At 38.4% G+C, this 13,522-nt stretch overlaps 1 protein-coding gene across 4 annotated transcripts in view; it reads left to right on the plus strand.

The window, feature by feature from the left end:
- CLCC1 (chloride channel CLIC like 1) overlaps nt 1-13,522 on the plus strand; it is a 28,335-nt gene that overhangs the window by 11,757 nt on the left and 3,056 nt on the right. For all 4 annotated transcript variants that reach the window (XM_049880180.1, XM_049880181.1, XM_049880182.1 and 1 more), the window contains 8 exons: nt 293-394; nt 3,713-3,820; nt 5,660-5,881; nt 6,120-6,260; nt 7,682-7,775; nt 9,531-9,628; nt 9,901-10,047; nt 12,073-12,414. In XM_049880180.1, coding sequence (XP_049736137.1) covers nt 293-394; nt 3,713-3,820; nt 5,660-5,881; nt 6,120-6,260; nt 7,682-7,775; nt 9,531-9,628; nt 9,901-10,047; nt 12,073-12,414 — 1,254 coding nt within the window. The remainder of the gene's footprint in view (nt 1-292; nt 395-3,712; nt 3,821-5,659; nt 5,882-6,119; nt 6,261-7,681; nt 7,776-9,530; nt 9,629-9,900; nt 10,048-12,072; nt 12,415-13,522) is intronic.

The raw sequence follows: 13,522 nt of genomic DNA on the forward strand, positions 1-13,522 counted from the left end.
GAGTCATGTATCAACGATTAGCAGTCGTGAACAATATCTTCCTAGCTCTATTATCCTTGATTATTTCAAACCCACTAGGTTATTTCTGTTTCAAATTTGGATATAAAATGCACCAACCACCAAACTAATACCATTTTAATTCTTAGCTACTATATAAATCTCAGACTTTTTTGGTGGTTTAATGCAGCTGAAGAATACAATAAGCAAAGTCATAAGTTTTAGTCTTCAGTAAGTGAAAGTTATTTTTACAGCTGAGCTGTAAGGAAATAAACTCGTCTCTACTTTGTTTCAGGTGAACTATGATATAGCAGAGAAAAAGGATGTCAGTCCTGACTTGTCACATGCTGATGAAACGTCTGAATGTTACCGCAAGCTTGAATCTTTAACTTATAAGGTTAGAGTTTTTCCATTTGTAAGTTTTATGTCATAACATTTGTGTTATGTTAAATTATTCTCTATTTTCTTGTCTTTGCAAACACTTGTGTTTCTGTGTATTATGTATTTAAAAAAATTATATATACATACATTAAATTTTTCTTCACTTACTCTAGCAGTGTTTTTTTCCTTTAAATTTTATTTATTTTGTTGTTGAGAGTATACACACCAAAACATACACCAATTCAGCAATTTCTACATGTACCATTTAGTGACATCGGTTACATTCTTGGAGTTGTGCAACCGTTTTCACCCACCTTTTCTGAGTTGTTCCTCCTCCATTAACATAAACTCACTGCCTCTGAGGTTCCCATCCAGCCTTTGGAGTTGCTGTTGTCAATTTGATCCGATATCGATAGTTCTTGAAAGAGCATAATGCTCAAGGCAGACCTTTTTTACTAGTTAAACTAAGAGACTGCTCAGTTTGAAGAATATTTCAGGGGATATTTTCGGTTCAGGGTTCAAAGATTATCTCAGGGCAATAGTTTCAGGGATTCGTCCACCCTCTACGGCTCCAGAAAGTCTAGAGTCCATGAGAATTTGAAACTCTGTCCTGTATTTTTTCCTCTTTTGATCAGGTTTCTTCTATGGAAACTTTGATGAGAATGTTCAGTAATGGTAGCTGGGCACCATCCAGTTCCTCTGGTCTCATGGCAAAAAAAAGGAGGCAGTTATTCATGGAGCTAGTTAGCCACACTTTCCACATCCTCTCCTATTCCTGACTCTCCTTCTTCCTCTGTTGCTCCAGGCGAATAGAGACCAGTTGTTGTGTCTTGGATGGTTGCTTGCAAGCCTTTAAGACCCCAGGCGTTATACATCAAACTAGGAGGCAGAACAGAAGCACTAAATACGTTATTAGACCAATTAACTGGGATGTCCCCTGAAACCAGGACCCTAAACCTCCAAACCAAGGAACCAGATCCCATGAGGTGTTTGACCATACATAAGCAGCCTCAGCAGCTACTCTCTTTCTTTTTGCCGTCATTGTCAATGTGTCTGTCACACAACTTTTACCAGTTCAACTTTTTACAGGTACACATCTTGTTGACGGCAATTACAGTAATCGGCTGTGCAACCCTACACTTAATCAATGTGATTTTTCCTAGTCCTGGTTTTTTAATAGTACTTTGTATTTTCGTTTAATAGCATTTATCTCGCTGTGTTGTAATTCTTCACCAGACTGTATGTTTCTTGGGACAGGAATATGTTTTATTCATCTCTGATTTCCCATCACCTGTCACAGTCGTGGGGCATAGGAGACTCACAACAAATATAGCGGGGAAGAAATGGGTCTGTTAGCAGCTTGTAACAAGAGTTACCCTTACAAATAGAAGGGATTGCTATAATTTAGTGTATGGTGGTGATGTATTCCTTCATTTATTTGGTCCTTTTATTTATGTGGCAGAAGTAGGGTTTGCATGAATGAAAATAAGCAAGGACTGCTAAGGAGTTTAAACTTGTCCGTCATGCCTTGGGAACCCCTTCTGTGCGTTGCATAGGCAGGGTGAACGGACAGTGCAAGGACAGCCTGGAGCAAAGAGGGTGCAGTGAGATCACGGAGGGTTGCAGGTCCAGCAAAGCCGCAGGCTGGAAATGAGGTGGTGGTAGGGGTCAGAGAGAAGAGGAAAATGTTAGACTTTTGCGAGGTAGAATAGATAGGTTTTGGTGGTGAGGAAGGGGAGGGATAAAGGATAGAGAAGAGCTAGAGTAAATGAATGAAGTTTCCAGCTTAAGAAACAGAGCCTTTGTTTATGGAGATCCAGGTGTAGCTCCATTAATGCTTGTAGCTCTTGTCAAATGTGAATGTTTGCTGAGTGCTAGCAAAGGAACGGCTTGGATAAAATTTGCCGCAGTTGGAGTCTGTTTTGTGGTGTACAGAGGTAGTTTGGTTGCATAGCAAGAAGTGCAGATACCCCTGAAACTGTTGCCTTGAGATAATCTTTAAACCTTAAACCAAAAATGTCCTCTGAAGTCTTCTTAAAACCAAATTATAGTTTAGCTTAACTAGTTAAAAAAAAAACTGCCTTGACCATTATGCTTTTTTAATAACTATTTCTATCAGATCAAATTGACAATAGCAACTGGAGTAATTAAATAGGAACCTTAGGGGGCAATGAGTCCATGTTAATGGAGGAGGAACAACTCAGAAAAGGAGGGTGAGAATGGTTGCACAACTCAAAGAATGTAATCAGTGTCACCAAACAGTGCAGGTAGAAACTGTTGAATTGGTGTATGTTTTGCTGTATATAATTCTCAACAACAAAAACAGAATAAAATTAAAAAAAAAATGCAAATAACTTTCTAAAGAAATTTTTTGTTGTTTGTAACTGGTTCAAATACTAAAAAGTTGGTAGAATGGAGTTCTGAGTCCTTTAAAAGAAGAAGTTGTTTTTAAAGATTTAAAAAATAAAATGGTTTCTAAACCTTGCCTGAAAGTAGAAGAAACTGCCTCATGACTTCTGCTCAGCCATTGTCATGCCTATCGACTGAAGCCCATTCCAGTGTTGAGCTCAACTTGTGGTCCACACTCCATTACAGAATCAAAGGTGATTGTCACAAGTTCCAATGTGCATAACATAGCCGCTGCCCTCACTCAGCGACTTGGCCATTGTGGTGGGGCTAGAGCTAAGTTCAGAGGAAGTGTGTTCTAATGCATGTTATGCACTGAGGGCTTGGCACGTCAGATACTCCAGGGAACCCATGGTTTCTGCCTTCCCGAAACATCCCTTCTGGTAGGGAATGACCAGTCGTTGACACGTATGATTAATTAAGGGCCAAAGTAATATGCACATTCAGGAAATTCTTTGCGGTGTCCTTCATCTTCTGGGTTCATCCTGTGTGTCTGTTTGTCTATCTATACATACACATACATATGTATATGTGTTTTTTAATTTCTTTCTTGAAATCATGCCTTTGGAATTACGAAGAGGCTGGTTGGTTCAGATGTTCTGCTTGTAGCTCTCTGCCTGCTGCTTTGTGATCTTGAAGCCTCTTGTTCGTCCTTTAAGACTGCTGGAAAAGTCCGCAGAAAAACTGCCAGGGCAGGGCTACAGTGCTCTTGGACGTGCTTTCCTCATCTGTTGCCTGCTTGCCCTTTGCAAAGAGAACTGAGGGTTTTAGGGAGCAGAGAGGCTCTACACTGTAATGTTGCTGATGAATGCAAGCTTCATCAAAGTAAGGAGCTCCTTACCTTGATGTTGAGGCTACGAGATTAGACACTTGACCTTCACATTAATCTTGGATGCTTATTAATAGTGAATTTATTATGTGATTTCAGATTGATGAGTGTGAAAAGAAAAAGAGGGAAGAGTATGAAAGTCAGAGCAATCCTGTTTTTAGGAGATACTTAAATAAGATTTTAATTGAAGTCTCGAAGCTTGGACTTGTGAGTATTTGGTGTTGTGATACTAATTAGTGTTGTGGATATTTTCATTTCTTACTAATTTCAAATCATATAAAGCAATGATAAAGCATCATTAAAAGGAGCAGGGGTTACCTGATTCACGTTTTTACCAAAAGCTAACCACACAGAGTTAAAGAGAGCAGCCTGCTTCCCAGTGGTTTGGTGAAAGGCAAATGCTGTCATTTGTGGGGATTTAAACTTACTCAGCTCTGAGCACCCGTACCACTTAATTGAGCTGAGGATTTGTTTTATATTTGCTATTTTGAGCCTTAATAGGGAAATTCTGTCCTGACCCTTACTACTTGTTTTCGGCCATTTCCCCAATTTCTCAGTCATATGATACAAAACCAAACTTGTTGCCGTCGGGTCAACTCTAACTCATAGTGACCCTGTAGGACAGAGTAGAACTGCCCCATACAGTTTCCAAGGAGCACCCGGTAGATTTGAACTGCCGGCCTTTTGTGGTTTGCAGCCATAGCTCTTAACCACTCTTGCCACCAGGGCTCCAGTCATATGATATAGGGTCATTATTATATTAAGGAAAGGAAAAATGTGTTTTAAGTAGTTTTTTTCTCTTGTGCTTTACTGTGGCAAGTGCTGCTTTATTGAATGTATTTTGTATGCATCTTGTTCATAATCAGCGTTAAAACCCCATTTTTAGTCACGGCTTTCACTCTGGAGAGTCAAAACATCAAGAAAACTTATAATTTAGTAACTTGTAATTTATACTGTTTATAAAGCTCATTTAAAAGCACACAGACATTTTTCCTATCGTGTGTGCCACCAGAATTGGTCTGGTGAGCGGGAGGCCAGACTTTGTGTTTTGGTTTGATCATCAGCCCCAACCAGACAAAGTTGCAGACAGAGCCTGAAAATGAAAGGGGCTTCCAGCAGGACAGGCTGGCCGAACCTGGCAGACCCTGTTCTCCTGGGATGGTAAGAAGTGACCAAAGGGGAAGAGGTAGGTGATAGATGAATAATTTATTAACACAGCACCCTGTTTTGGAAGTGTAAAAACATGAATATTCTCATATGTACATCCTTCGCTTTGAGACTTAATTTTGTGCAAGGTGGAAAAGAACCAGTTTTATAGATCAGGGAACGTATGGAGCCAAAAAAGTGTTTAAGATGGAGAGAAACTAAAACTCTTTGCCGTGCAGTCAGTGAGAAGGTGGGGATGCTTGGGAATATTCACCCACTGATTTAAAAAAATATATATATATTGTTAATGATTGCTTTTTATGTTTACTGATGACTTGTGATGTTACATGACCACTTTTTTTTAAATTTTATATTTACTCTTTATATAAATATATGCATTTACTCTTAAAAGAAAAAAGATGTTTATATCAACTGATTAATGAATGTAAAATGTTGTTTAATGTGTCTTTGCTAAGCCATGCTCACGCAATAAAAATAGTTTAAATATGATGTGTATTCATGGAAACTCATATTTTGCTGCTTTTTCAAATGGTTTTATTTTTCTTGTTTGCACTACTGTAAATTTTAAGCTATTTGAAAACAATGTCAATAAAGAGAAAATCATAAATTTAGTAATAAAATACTTTTAGTAAAATTTACACCATCTTACTTGCATAGAACTTTACAATTTAAAAAACGCTTTTCATAGGTATTATCTTCTGGTTTTCATGTCAGCCTGTGAGACAGACAAGGGAATGCTGTTACTCTTATTTTATGTGGATGAAATACTGAAAACTGTTTGTTTAGTTTCAGATGACTTTCATCTAGAAACGTTTCTCTGACTGATATAACGATAAAGGTCTCTTTTTCTCTTGCTTGTTTTTTGTAAACTTGATCTAGCCTGACGAGAACAAAGGCGATATGCACTACGATGCCGAGATTATCCTGAAAAGGCAGACCCTGTTAGAAATACAGAAGTTTCTCAATGGAGAGGACTGGAAGTCTGGAGCCTTGGATGATGCACTGAGTAACATTTTAATTAATTTTAAGTTCCATGATTTTGAAACATGGAAGTGGCGGTTTGAAGATTCCTTTGGAGTGGATCCATATAATGCGTTCATGGTAAGATGAGATGAGGGGACATGATTACGTTTCCTTTTTGAAAATTTGTTCAGAAACTCCACCGTAATTATGTGAAGAGCCTGTGTTAAATCGGCATAGTGCATTGATGAACATGCAGTAAAATCATGCACGTGATTTTGCGTGCTTGAGTCTAGTTTTTCGGTCTTCACTGACAGCATCTTCTTTGGGGAAGACAGCTTGGCAGTGACTCTGACTTCTGCTGCTTTCTGTTTTCCAGGTGCTTCTGTGTCTGCTCTGCATCGTGGTGTTAGTGGCTACCGAGCTGTGGACATATGTTCGTTGGTACACCCAGTTGAGACGTGTTTTAATCATCAGTTTCCTCATCAGTTTGGGATGGAATTGGATATATTTATACAAGGTATTAAATAGGTGGAAAGTTTAAAATTTTAAAATGTTAATTATTCGTAATAAAAGAAGACTTTAATCCGTTTAGAGCAGTCTTGCTCCCCGCCCCCAGGTGTGGGTTGGGGGTTGTGGGAGAAGGAAATTGGCAGCTGCTCAGGTGTATGTTGCTTTTTGGGTGCTTGACCAGTCGGTAGGAAGGAAGTGCAGTCCTAATTTTATAACTCATTTCCTGCTGGGTGGCGTCTGGACAGCTAAGTCAGACTAGAGTTGGATGGACACATTTTAAAAAAATCTTAATGTTGGTAATTTTTTGGGTGTGTCCTTTTAGTCTTTATTTTTGAAAATTTAGTTTTTTGTGAATGCAAAAGTAGTATATTCATGGTAGAGATTTAGAAAAGACAGGAAGATACAAAGAAATTAATGTTTTTAAATCACCTGTAATTTTATCACCTAGAGATAATCACTGTTAATATTTGGAGTTATCTCTGCCCAGTCTTTTTTCTAAATTGTAATTATCTTATAAAATTGGGATCTTACTGAAATCTCATGGGAGACCGTGTTCGAGTCCCAGTCAGAGCACTTCTAGGAAGAAAGGCCTGGCAATCTACTTCTGAAAATCAGCCACTGAAAACCCTACAGATCACAACCTGGACTATTGTGCATGGGGTTGCCAGGGGTCAGGGGCTGACTCGATGGCAGCGAACAACAATCATATATAAAAATTTAAGGGACCACTACTGTCCTGTCAAAATAACAATCTTTATTATGCCAAGATGGAACCATTTCTAAAAGAGTGAATCAGGTATCCAAATATTTTATCTGATTAAAAAAAGTCATATTTCCTTAACCTTTTGCTGTTAAGTTCTAGAGCTTTTAGAAGTAATCACTTCCAAATTAAACACCTAGTTTTCTATGCGGTGGGAAGTTGGTTTGGTTGAGTATTGTTACTGCAGTGCTTTCCTGCCATAACTCTGATATATAGAAGTGATAGATTATATTAGCCATTTGGACTGCAAAGCCATCCAAACAAAACGCTATTTTGTCAGGAACTGTAAAAAAATAAGTAGTCATTTAATATGTATAGCTGTATTTTTGGGCATAGTATGAACTATATTTGAACTATTATTTTTTAAAACAATCATTTCAGTAAAAAGGCTTTCTTTCCCTATATAATTACCTACAAAGAAGGCGGTTGCAGTTAGTATTTTATCCTTCCATGTTCCAATAAGATTGTGTTTTGCCGTGAGCTAAAAAGAGCAGCTCTTTAAAAATTATGTGTGTATGTATATGTATATACATATTTTTCTTATTAAGTTTTTTTAAACAATTTGTCTTGAGTGAATGGTAAAGGCGTGCTTGAACTAGAGTTGTGTGGATACGCAGGCTGTGCCTGCCTCGTTAGCAGCCTTCATGGTCCCCTTTGGTGTTGGGCAGCTAGCATTTGCGCAGCATCAGGCTGAAGTTGCCAAGATGGAACCATTCAACCATGTGTGTGCTGAGAAGATGGACTGGACTGAAAGTTTTTTCGGTAAGGTGTTTGTTCACTTGGTCTTATTTTGAGGAGGATTTCTGGGAATGAGAGAAAATAGTAGTAATTACAAAGAAAATGATAAAATGCAAGCAGGAGTCTTTATGTGGTTGAATCTTGAATATCAAAAGAATATACAAAATTACTGATAATTTTAATGAAAGATTGTATAGAAGAATCCTGAGCAAAAAGGGAAGAATGTGGGCAAATTTCAAATTCTCAATGGAAGCCAGACTTTTCTGGGGCCGTTGAGGCTGGATGAATCTCCGAAACTATTGCCCTGAGATAATCTTTAAACTTTAAACCAAAACTATCCCTTGAAGTCTTCTTTGAACCAAAAAATAATTTATCTTAATAAGTAATGTATGTCTGCCTTGAGCATTGTGCTCTTTTAAAGACTTTTCTATGTGAAATAAAATTGACAACAGCAACCCGAAAGGTTAGATGAGAAGCTTAGTGGGCAGTGAGTTTAAATCAATCGTGGTGGAACAACGTGGAGAAAGATGGTAAGAATGTTTGCACAACTTGGAAAATGTAATCAGTGTCACTGAGTTGTACATGTAGAAATTGTCATGGCATATGGCAGTATATTTCCACCAGAAAGGAATATGCTAGAAGAATCCTAGGTTTAAGACTAAATGACTTATTTTCCTGTGAAGTCACAGGGAAGGAGTAGTGATCACATGTATGCTGATACTACCAGTCTCCCTCTATTAGACTGTAAAGCATCACTTGCTCACTTCAGTTCACCTAGTCCCTAGTACTCTGCCACATGTTCTATGTCCTCAACAGAAGTTTGTCAAAAAGAGAATGCATGAATTAATATATGAATTAATACTCATTTTAGGTTTTATCTCCTTATATTATGAAATCTTATATTTAAATTTATTTTAATCTTTTTTTTTTTAACTAAGGGCAAACTTATTTCACTTGTTTTTTTCTTACAGATTTTATAAACTTCTCAGTAATGTTGACTGTCTTTAGTTGTGTATAGCTAGTAGTGCGAATGGCTTAACATTCAAAGGCACTTTATTAACGCAAGTCCACAGTGACTGTCCTAGAGGAGAATCTCAGCAGATTCTACAAACCAGGGCATCCAGAATTAATGTTTCTTAAAACTAGTTGTGGGAATTAAACCAATGCAGCCTTTCTTTTGGCTTCAGGGAACCACGAAGGACCTTCTGTAGTTTGGGCTGGTTTCCAAATGTAGATAAATTGGATTTAGAAAAATCAGATAAACTGATATTCTATTTATTTTGTGAAATCAACTCATTTTTTTTCAGTTGAAATTTTATTGAGATAATTATACATTCTCAGGTGGTTGTAAGAAATGTTAGAGAGATTCCCACATACTCACTACCCAGTTTCCCCCAGTGATATAGCATCTTGCACAACTATACAAATACAGTATCACAGCCAGGACATTGACTTTGATACATTCTATCAATCTTATTCAGATTTCCCCAGTTTTACTTGTACTCATTTATGTGTCTAAAGACAGATTTTAATTTAACTACCTTTTAGAAATCTTCGTAAAATATTTTATCTGCATAAGACTTGTATAATTTGAATAGATTAAAAAAAATGTATGATTTTAGACATAATAAAAAAACTAAAAATCAGCATTGGTATTTGTAGAATTACTTAAAATTGATTGGAAGGTGGGGAAGAGGGACAAAACCAACATATCATTTGGGAATGAAATGCAACTTAAAAAAAAAAAAATTCATTGTTTTTTGTGTGTTTTCTAAATAGAATGGTTTAGAAGTAAATGGACCTTTCAAGATGACCCATGCCAGAAATACTATGAGCTCCTAGTAGTCAACCCTATTTGGTTGGTTCCGCCAACAAAGGTATAGAATACATTTTGTAGAAATTACTTGTACAAAGCTGAAAACCTCTGTATTTATAAAAACTTAACATTTTTTTAGAATAAATAATATACCTTTTTTTTCCAGTAAAAAATATTTGAATTTCAGTTATTTTTCACATTAAAACTGGTGTATGACAACCTTTCAATTTACGTAACATAATTCCAGCCTCAGTGACAGTGAATTTTGGCTCATTCTAGGTGCCTCATTCCTTTGCGGAAAAAGTTGAGCTGCTTCTCTGTCTCTTGTTTTAGGCCCTGGCAGTTACATTCACCAACTTTGTAACAGAGCCACTGAAGCACATTGGAAAAGGGACTGGTGAATTTATCAGAGCACTCATGAAGGAGATTCCCGTGTTACTGCACGTTCCACTGCTGATAATTATGGCACTAGCTGTCCTGGTTAGTATATAGCACTGGTGACATTTAACAGGACTTAGAGAAAAAAATTGTTTATTAGATTTCTTTGATGTTGTAAGTCAGGCTGTATCGTGCTTGATGGTATAAGAAGGTGATTTTTAAGTGATACAGATTTATTTATATTTACATATATATTGGAGCCTTGGTGGCGCAGTGGTTAAGAGCTACGGCATGCTACGACTGCTAATCAAAAAAGGTAGGCAGTTTGAATCTACCAGCCACTCCTTTGAAATCCCATGGGGAGTTCTACTCTGTTCTATAGATAGGGTCACTGTGAGTCGAAATCCACTTGACAGCAACGGGTTTACATGCATCGTTAGGGAGTCCTGGTGGCATAGTGGTTAAGTGCTTGACTACAAACCGGAAGGTCAGCAGTTTGAACCCACCAGCTGTTCCGCAGGAGAAAGATGTAGCAGTCTGCTTCCATAAAGATTACAGTCTTGGAAACCCCATGGGGCAGTTCTACTCTGTCCTGTACAGTAGCTATGAGTCAGAATTGACTTGACAGCAACGAGTTTGGTTTTGATTTGGACATGTGTATTCCTTTAAGGAGGGCAGTGGTTCTCTAGTATGTAGATGTCATAACGGTGATTTAGAATAATAACCTTTTAAAATATGCTCTCTAAGCTTGGTAAATTCCCCTGAGAAAGGGAAGCCTTCTCATGTCAACTGAGTTTTTGCAGCACTGGGAAGGGAAGGGCCTTGGGTTAGCACAGAATTACAAAGGGAAGTGGAGGAAGGTGGTGCACTGAGAGGCAGCTTGGGGCTCCAGGAGCAGGTGTTTATTACTCGACATTCGGTCATGGTCTTTTCTGCTTTTTTGTTATTGATTTTTGGGCCCTTGCCCAAATAAAACAGTCATCACATAAACCAAAAAATACAGAACTCAGATGTGCCATGTGAAATTATTAAAGGCTTGTCCTCCCTGAGGATACAAAAATTCACTATCTTCTGTTAACTTTGTTCCCTTTTTTTGGTTTTGTTTTTGGCTTGTGATTAAAGGATTCAAGTTTAGGATATTGTTTTGTTAGGTGACGTTAGTTCTATAGCAGTCGTTTAGTAACAAACTAGAAGCAAAAAACCTGTCATGTCTTGTTGCCTCATCTACTTGCTAAGTTAACACTCTAACTTTTCCTGGTTCTGTCTTCAAGCAGTAGTATTTCTCTAATGTAGAAATTCTCAAACTTTTTGTTCTCAGAACCCATTTGTACTCTTAAAAATTGAGACCACAAAGAACTTTTATGTAGGTATATTTATTGATATTTACTATATAACAGATCAAAAGCTAAGAAACGTTTAAAATGTAAGACTACACAGGCATATATATATCTCATGAGTGGTCAGTGACTGTCATCACTCGTCACGTAGCCTCTGGAAGACGCCACTGTGTACTCAGGATGAGCAAAAAGGACCCAGAATGTCTTGGCACTGTGTTATGGAAAGTTTTCACCTCACAGATCCTCTGAAAGAGTCAGAGGCCCCCCAGGGCTCCCTGGGATACTGAGAACAGCTGCCTAGCGTGCCCATGGATGTGAATAAAAACTCGTTGAATTTTAACTATAGCTTAAGTATAGGTTTGTATTTTTAAAACAGAAATCTACAGCAGGATATGTACGTAGTGATGACAACGTTAAATAATTTTCAGCATTTACCGTATATGATGGTTGTGAATATAGACAACATGAGCAGTTATCAGAAAACTAGAATCTTCTGATTTAACTTTCTAGGTTTCGTCCTAACTGCCATTGTTATGATATAATCCAGTCAAAACATGTGTAGCTCACTGAAATACCTACTTAATATTGAACGATTTCTTTAAATTGCATTGACTGCCTTGGCCCTGTATTCATCTAAAGAAGTCTAATGGGAAGAAAAAAAAGTGAAATTAACATGTTTATCTGTTAATGCCACAAGTAAGTTAAATTATATAACTTCGTTAGCACCCTGAATAAAACACCTCATTGTGACTCAGCCACCAAGTACTCAGGGAAATGTATCTCTTTTCAGAGTTTCTGTTATGGTGCTGGAAAATCGGTCAGTGTGCTGAGACATATAGGGGGTCCTGAGACAGACCCTCCCCGGGCGCTTCACCCAGGTGATAGAAGACGTCGGGAGGAAATTGATTATAGACCCCGTGGTGGAGCAGGTGATGCAGATTTCTATTATAGGGACCAGATTGGTCCCAGTGAGCAAGGCCCTTATGACAAAGCAGATGAGGGTAGAAGAAGTGCTTTGAGAGAAAGACATGTTCACTTGAGATTTCAGACTGGCAACGAGAGCCCTGAAGCGCTCCGGGCATTTGATATCCCAGACGCAGAGGCACGAGAGCGTCCCAAGGTGGTACCCAGCGTAAGTCAGCAATTGTTTATTTGCTGTCCCTTCATACTAGGCCTACGTGCTTCCTGTAGAGCTTTGTGGTTACTATTTTCACTCTAAAAGACTTTTACCCTCTATAGTGAATTATATCATTAATGATATAGTTAGTCATGCTCTCTTTCCTTCTTTCTGGTCAAAATTCTCCTTCGAAGAAATGAGATTTAACTTTTATGTGACATACTACATAGCAGTAGTTTGTTAGAACAGATAGTAATTCATATGAAACTTCATAGGCAGCCGACATCTGAGCATGACTGAACTGTCTCCTTTTGAAGAGATCAGAGCGAAGTCCTCCCCAAAGGTCCCGAGTTGTCAGGAGCCTGCAGGAGAGCCTCTGAAGACTTAGCTGGAGGAAGATGGGGCTTGAGAGGGATCAGAAATCTCATTTTCCCAAATCTTTTATGTCATTAGCTGGCTAGACTGTACTTTTTACCTGAAGCATGGTGAGGCTACTTTCACCATTATTGGTCATTTAAAGGCACATTTCCATTTCCCATTTGAGAGGGGGGAAACCCTGGTGGTGTAGTGGTTAAGAGCTACGGCTGCTAACCAAAAGGTTGGCAGTTCAAATCCACCAGGTGCTCCTTGGAAATCCTATGGGGCAGTTCTGCTCTGTCCTGTAGGGTTGCTATGGGTTAGAATCACCTCGATGGCAGTGGGTATTTGGATGAGGAATTTGTATTGTTTTGCAAAGTTTATGTTGCAGCAGTAAACTTTTGAGAAATAGTTATGAGCACCAGAGAACCTAAGATATAGAATCTCTCCCCCTGGAGTTCCTTAGAAGATGAATAAATGTATCTACCTGCATCTAGAAAAACAAGATGTTCCTTATGGCTTAATATAGTTATCGCTATCTCACTTATGTCAAAAACCCTCCAGTCACTTCCCATCTGACTTCAACGGAAAGCCAGTTTGCACCCCGCCTCTGTTACCTCACTGAGCTCATTGCCTCCCCCACCTCGTGCTCACCTACTTCAGCCACAAGGGCCTCCTCACTTTCGTGGAGATAAGGGCCTTGGCACTTGCTGTTTCCACTGTCTAGATTCGGTCCCTCCATATATTCATGTGGCTCATTTCTTCA

The sequence above is a fragment of the Elephas maximus genome, chromosome 3 (genome assembly GCF_024166365.1).
Source record: "Elephas maximus indicus isolate mEleMax1 chromosome 3, mEleMax1 primary haplotype, whole genome shotgun sequence".
NCBI classification, from domain to species: domain Eukaryota; kingdom Metazoa; phylum Chordata; class Mammalia; order Proboscidea; family Elephantidae; genus Elephas; species Elephas maximus.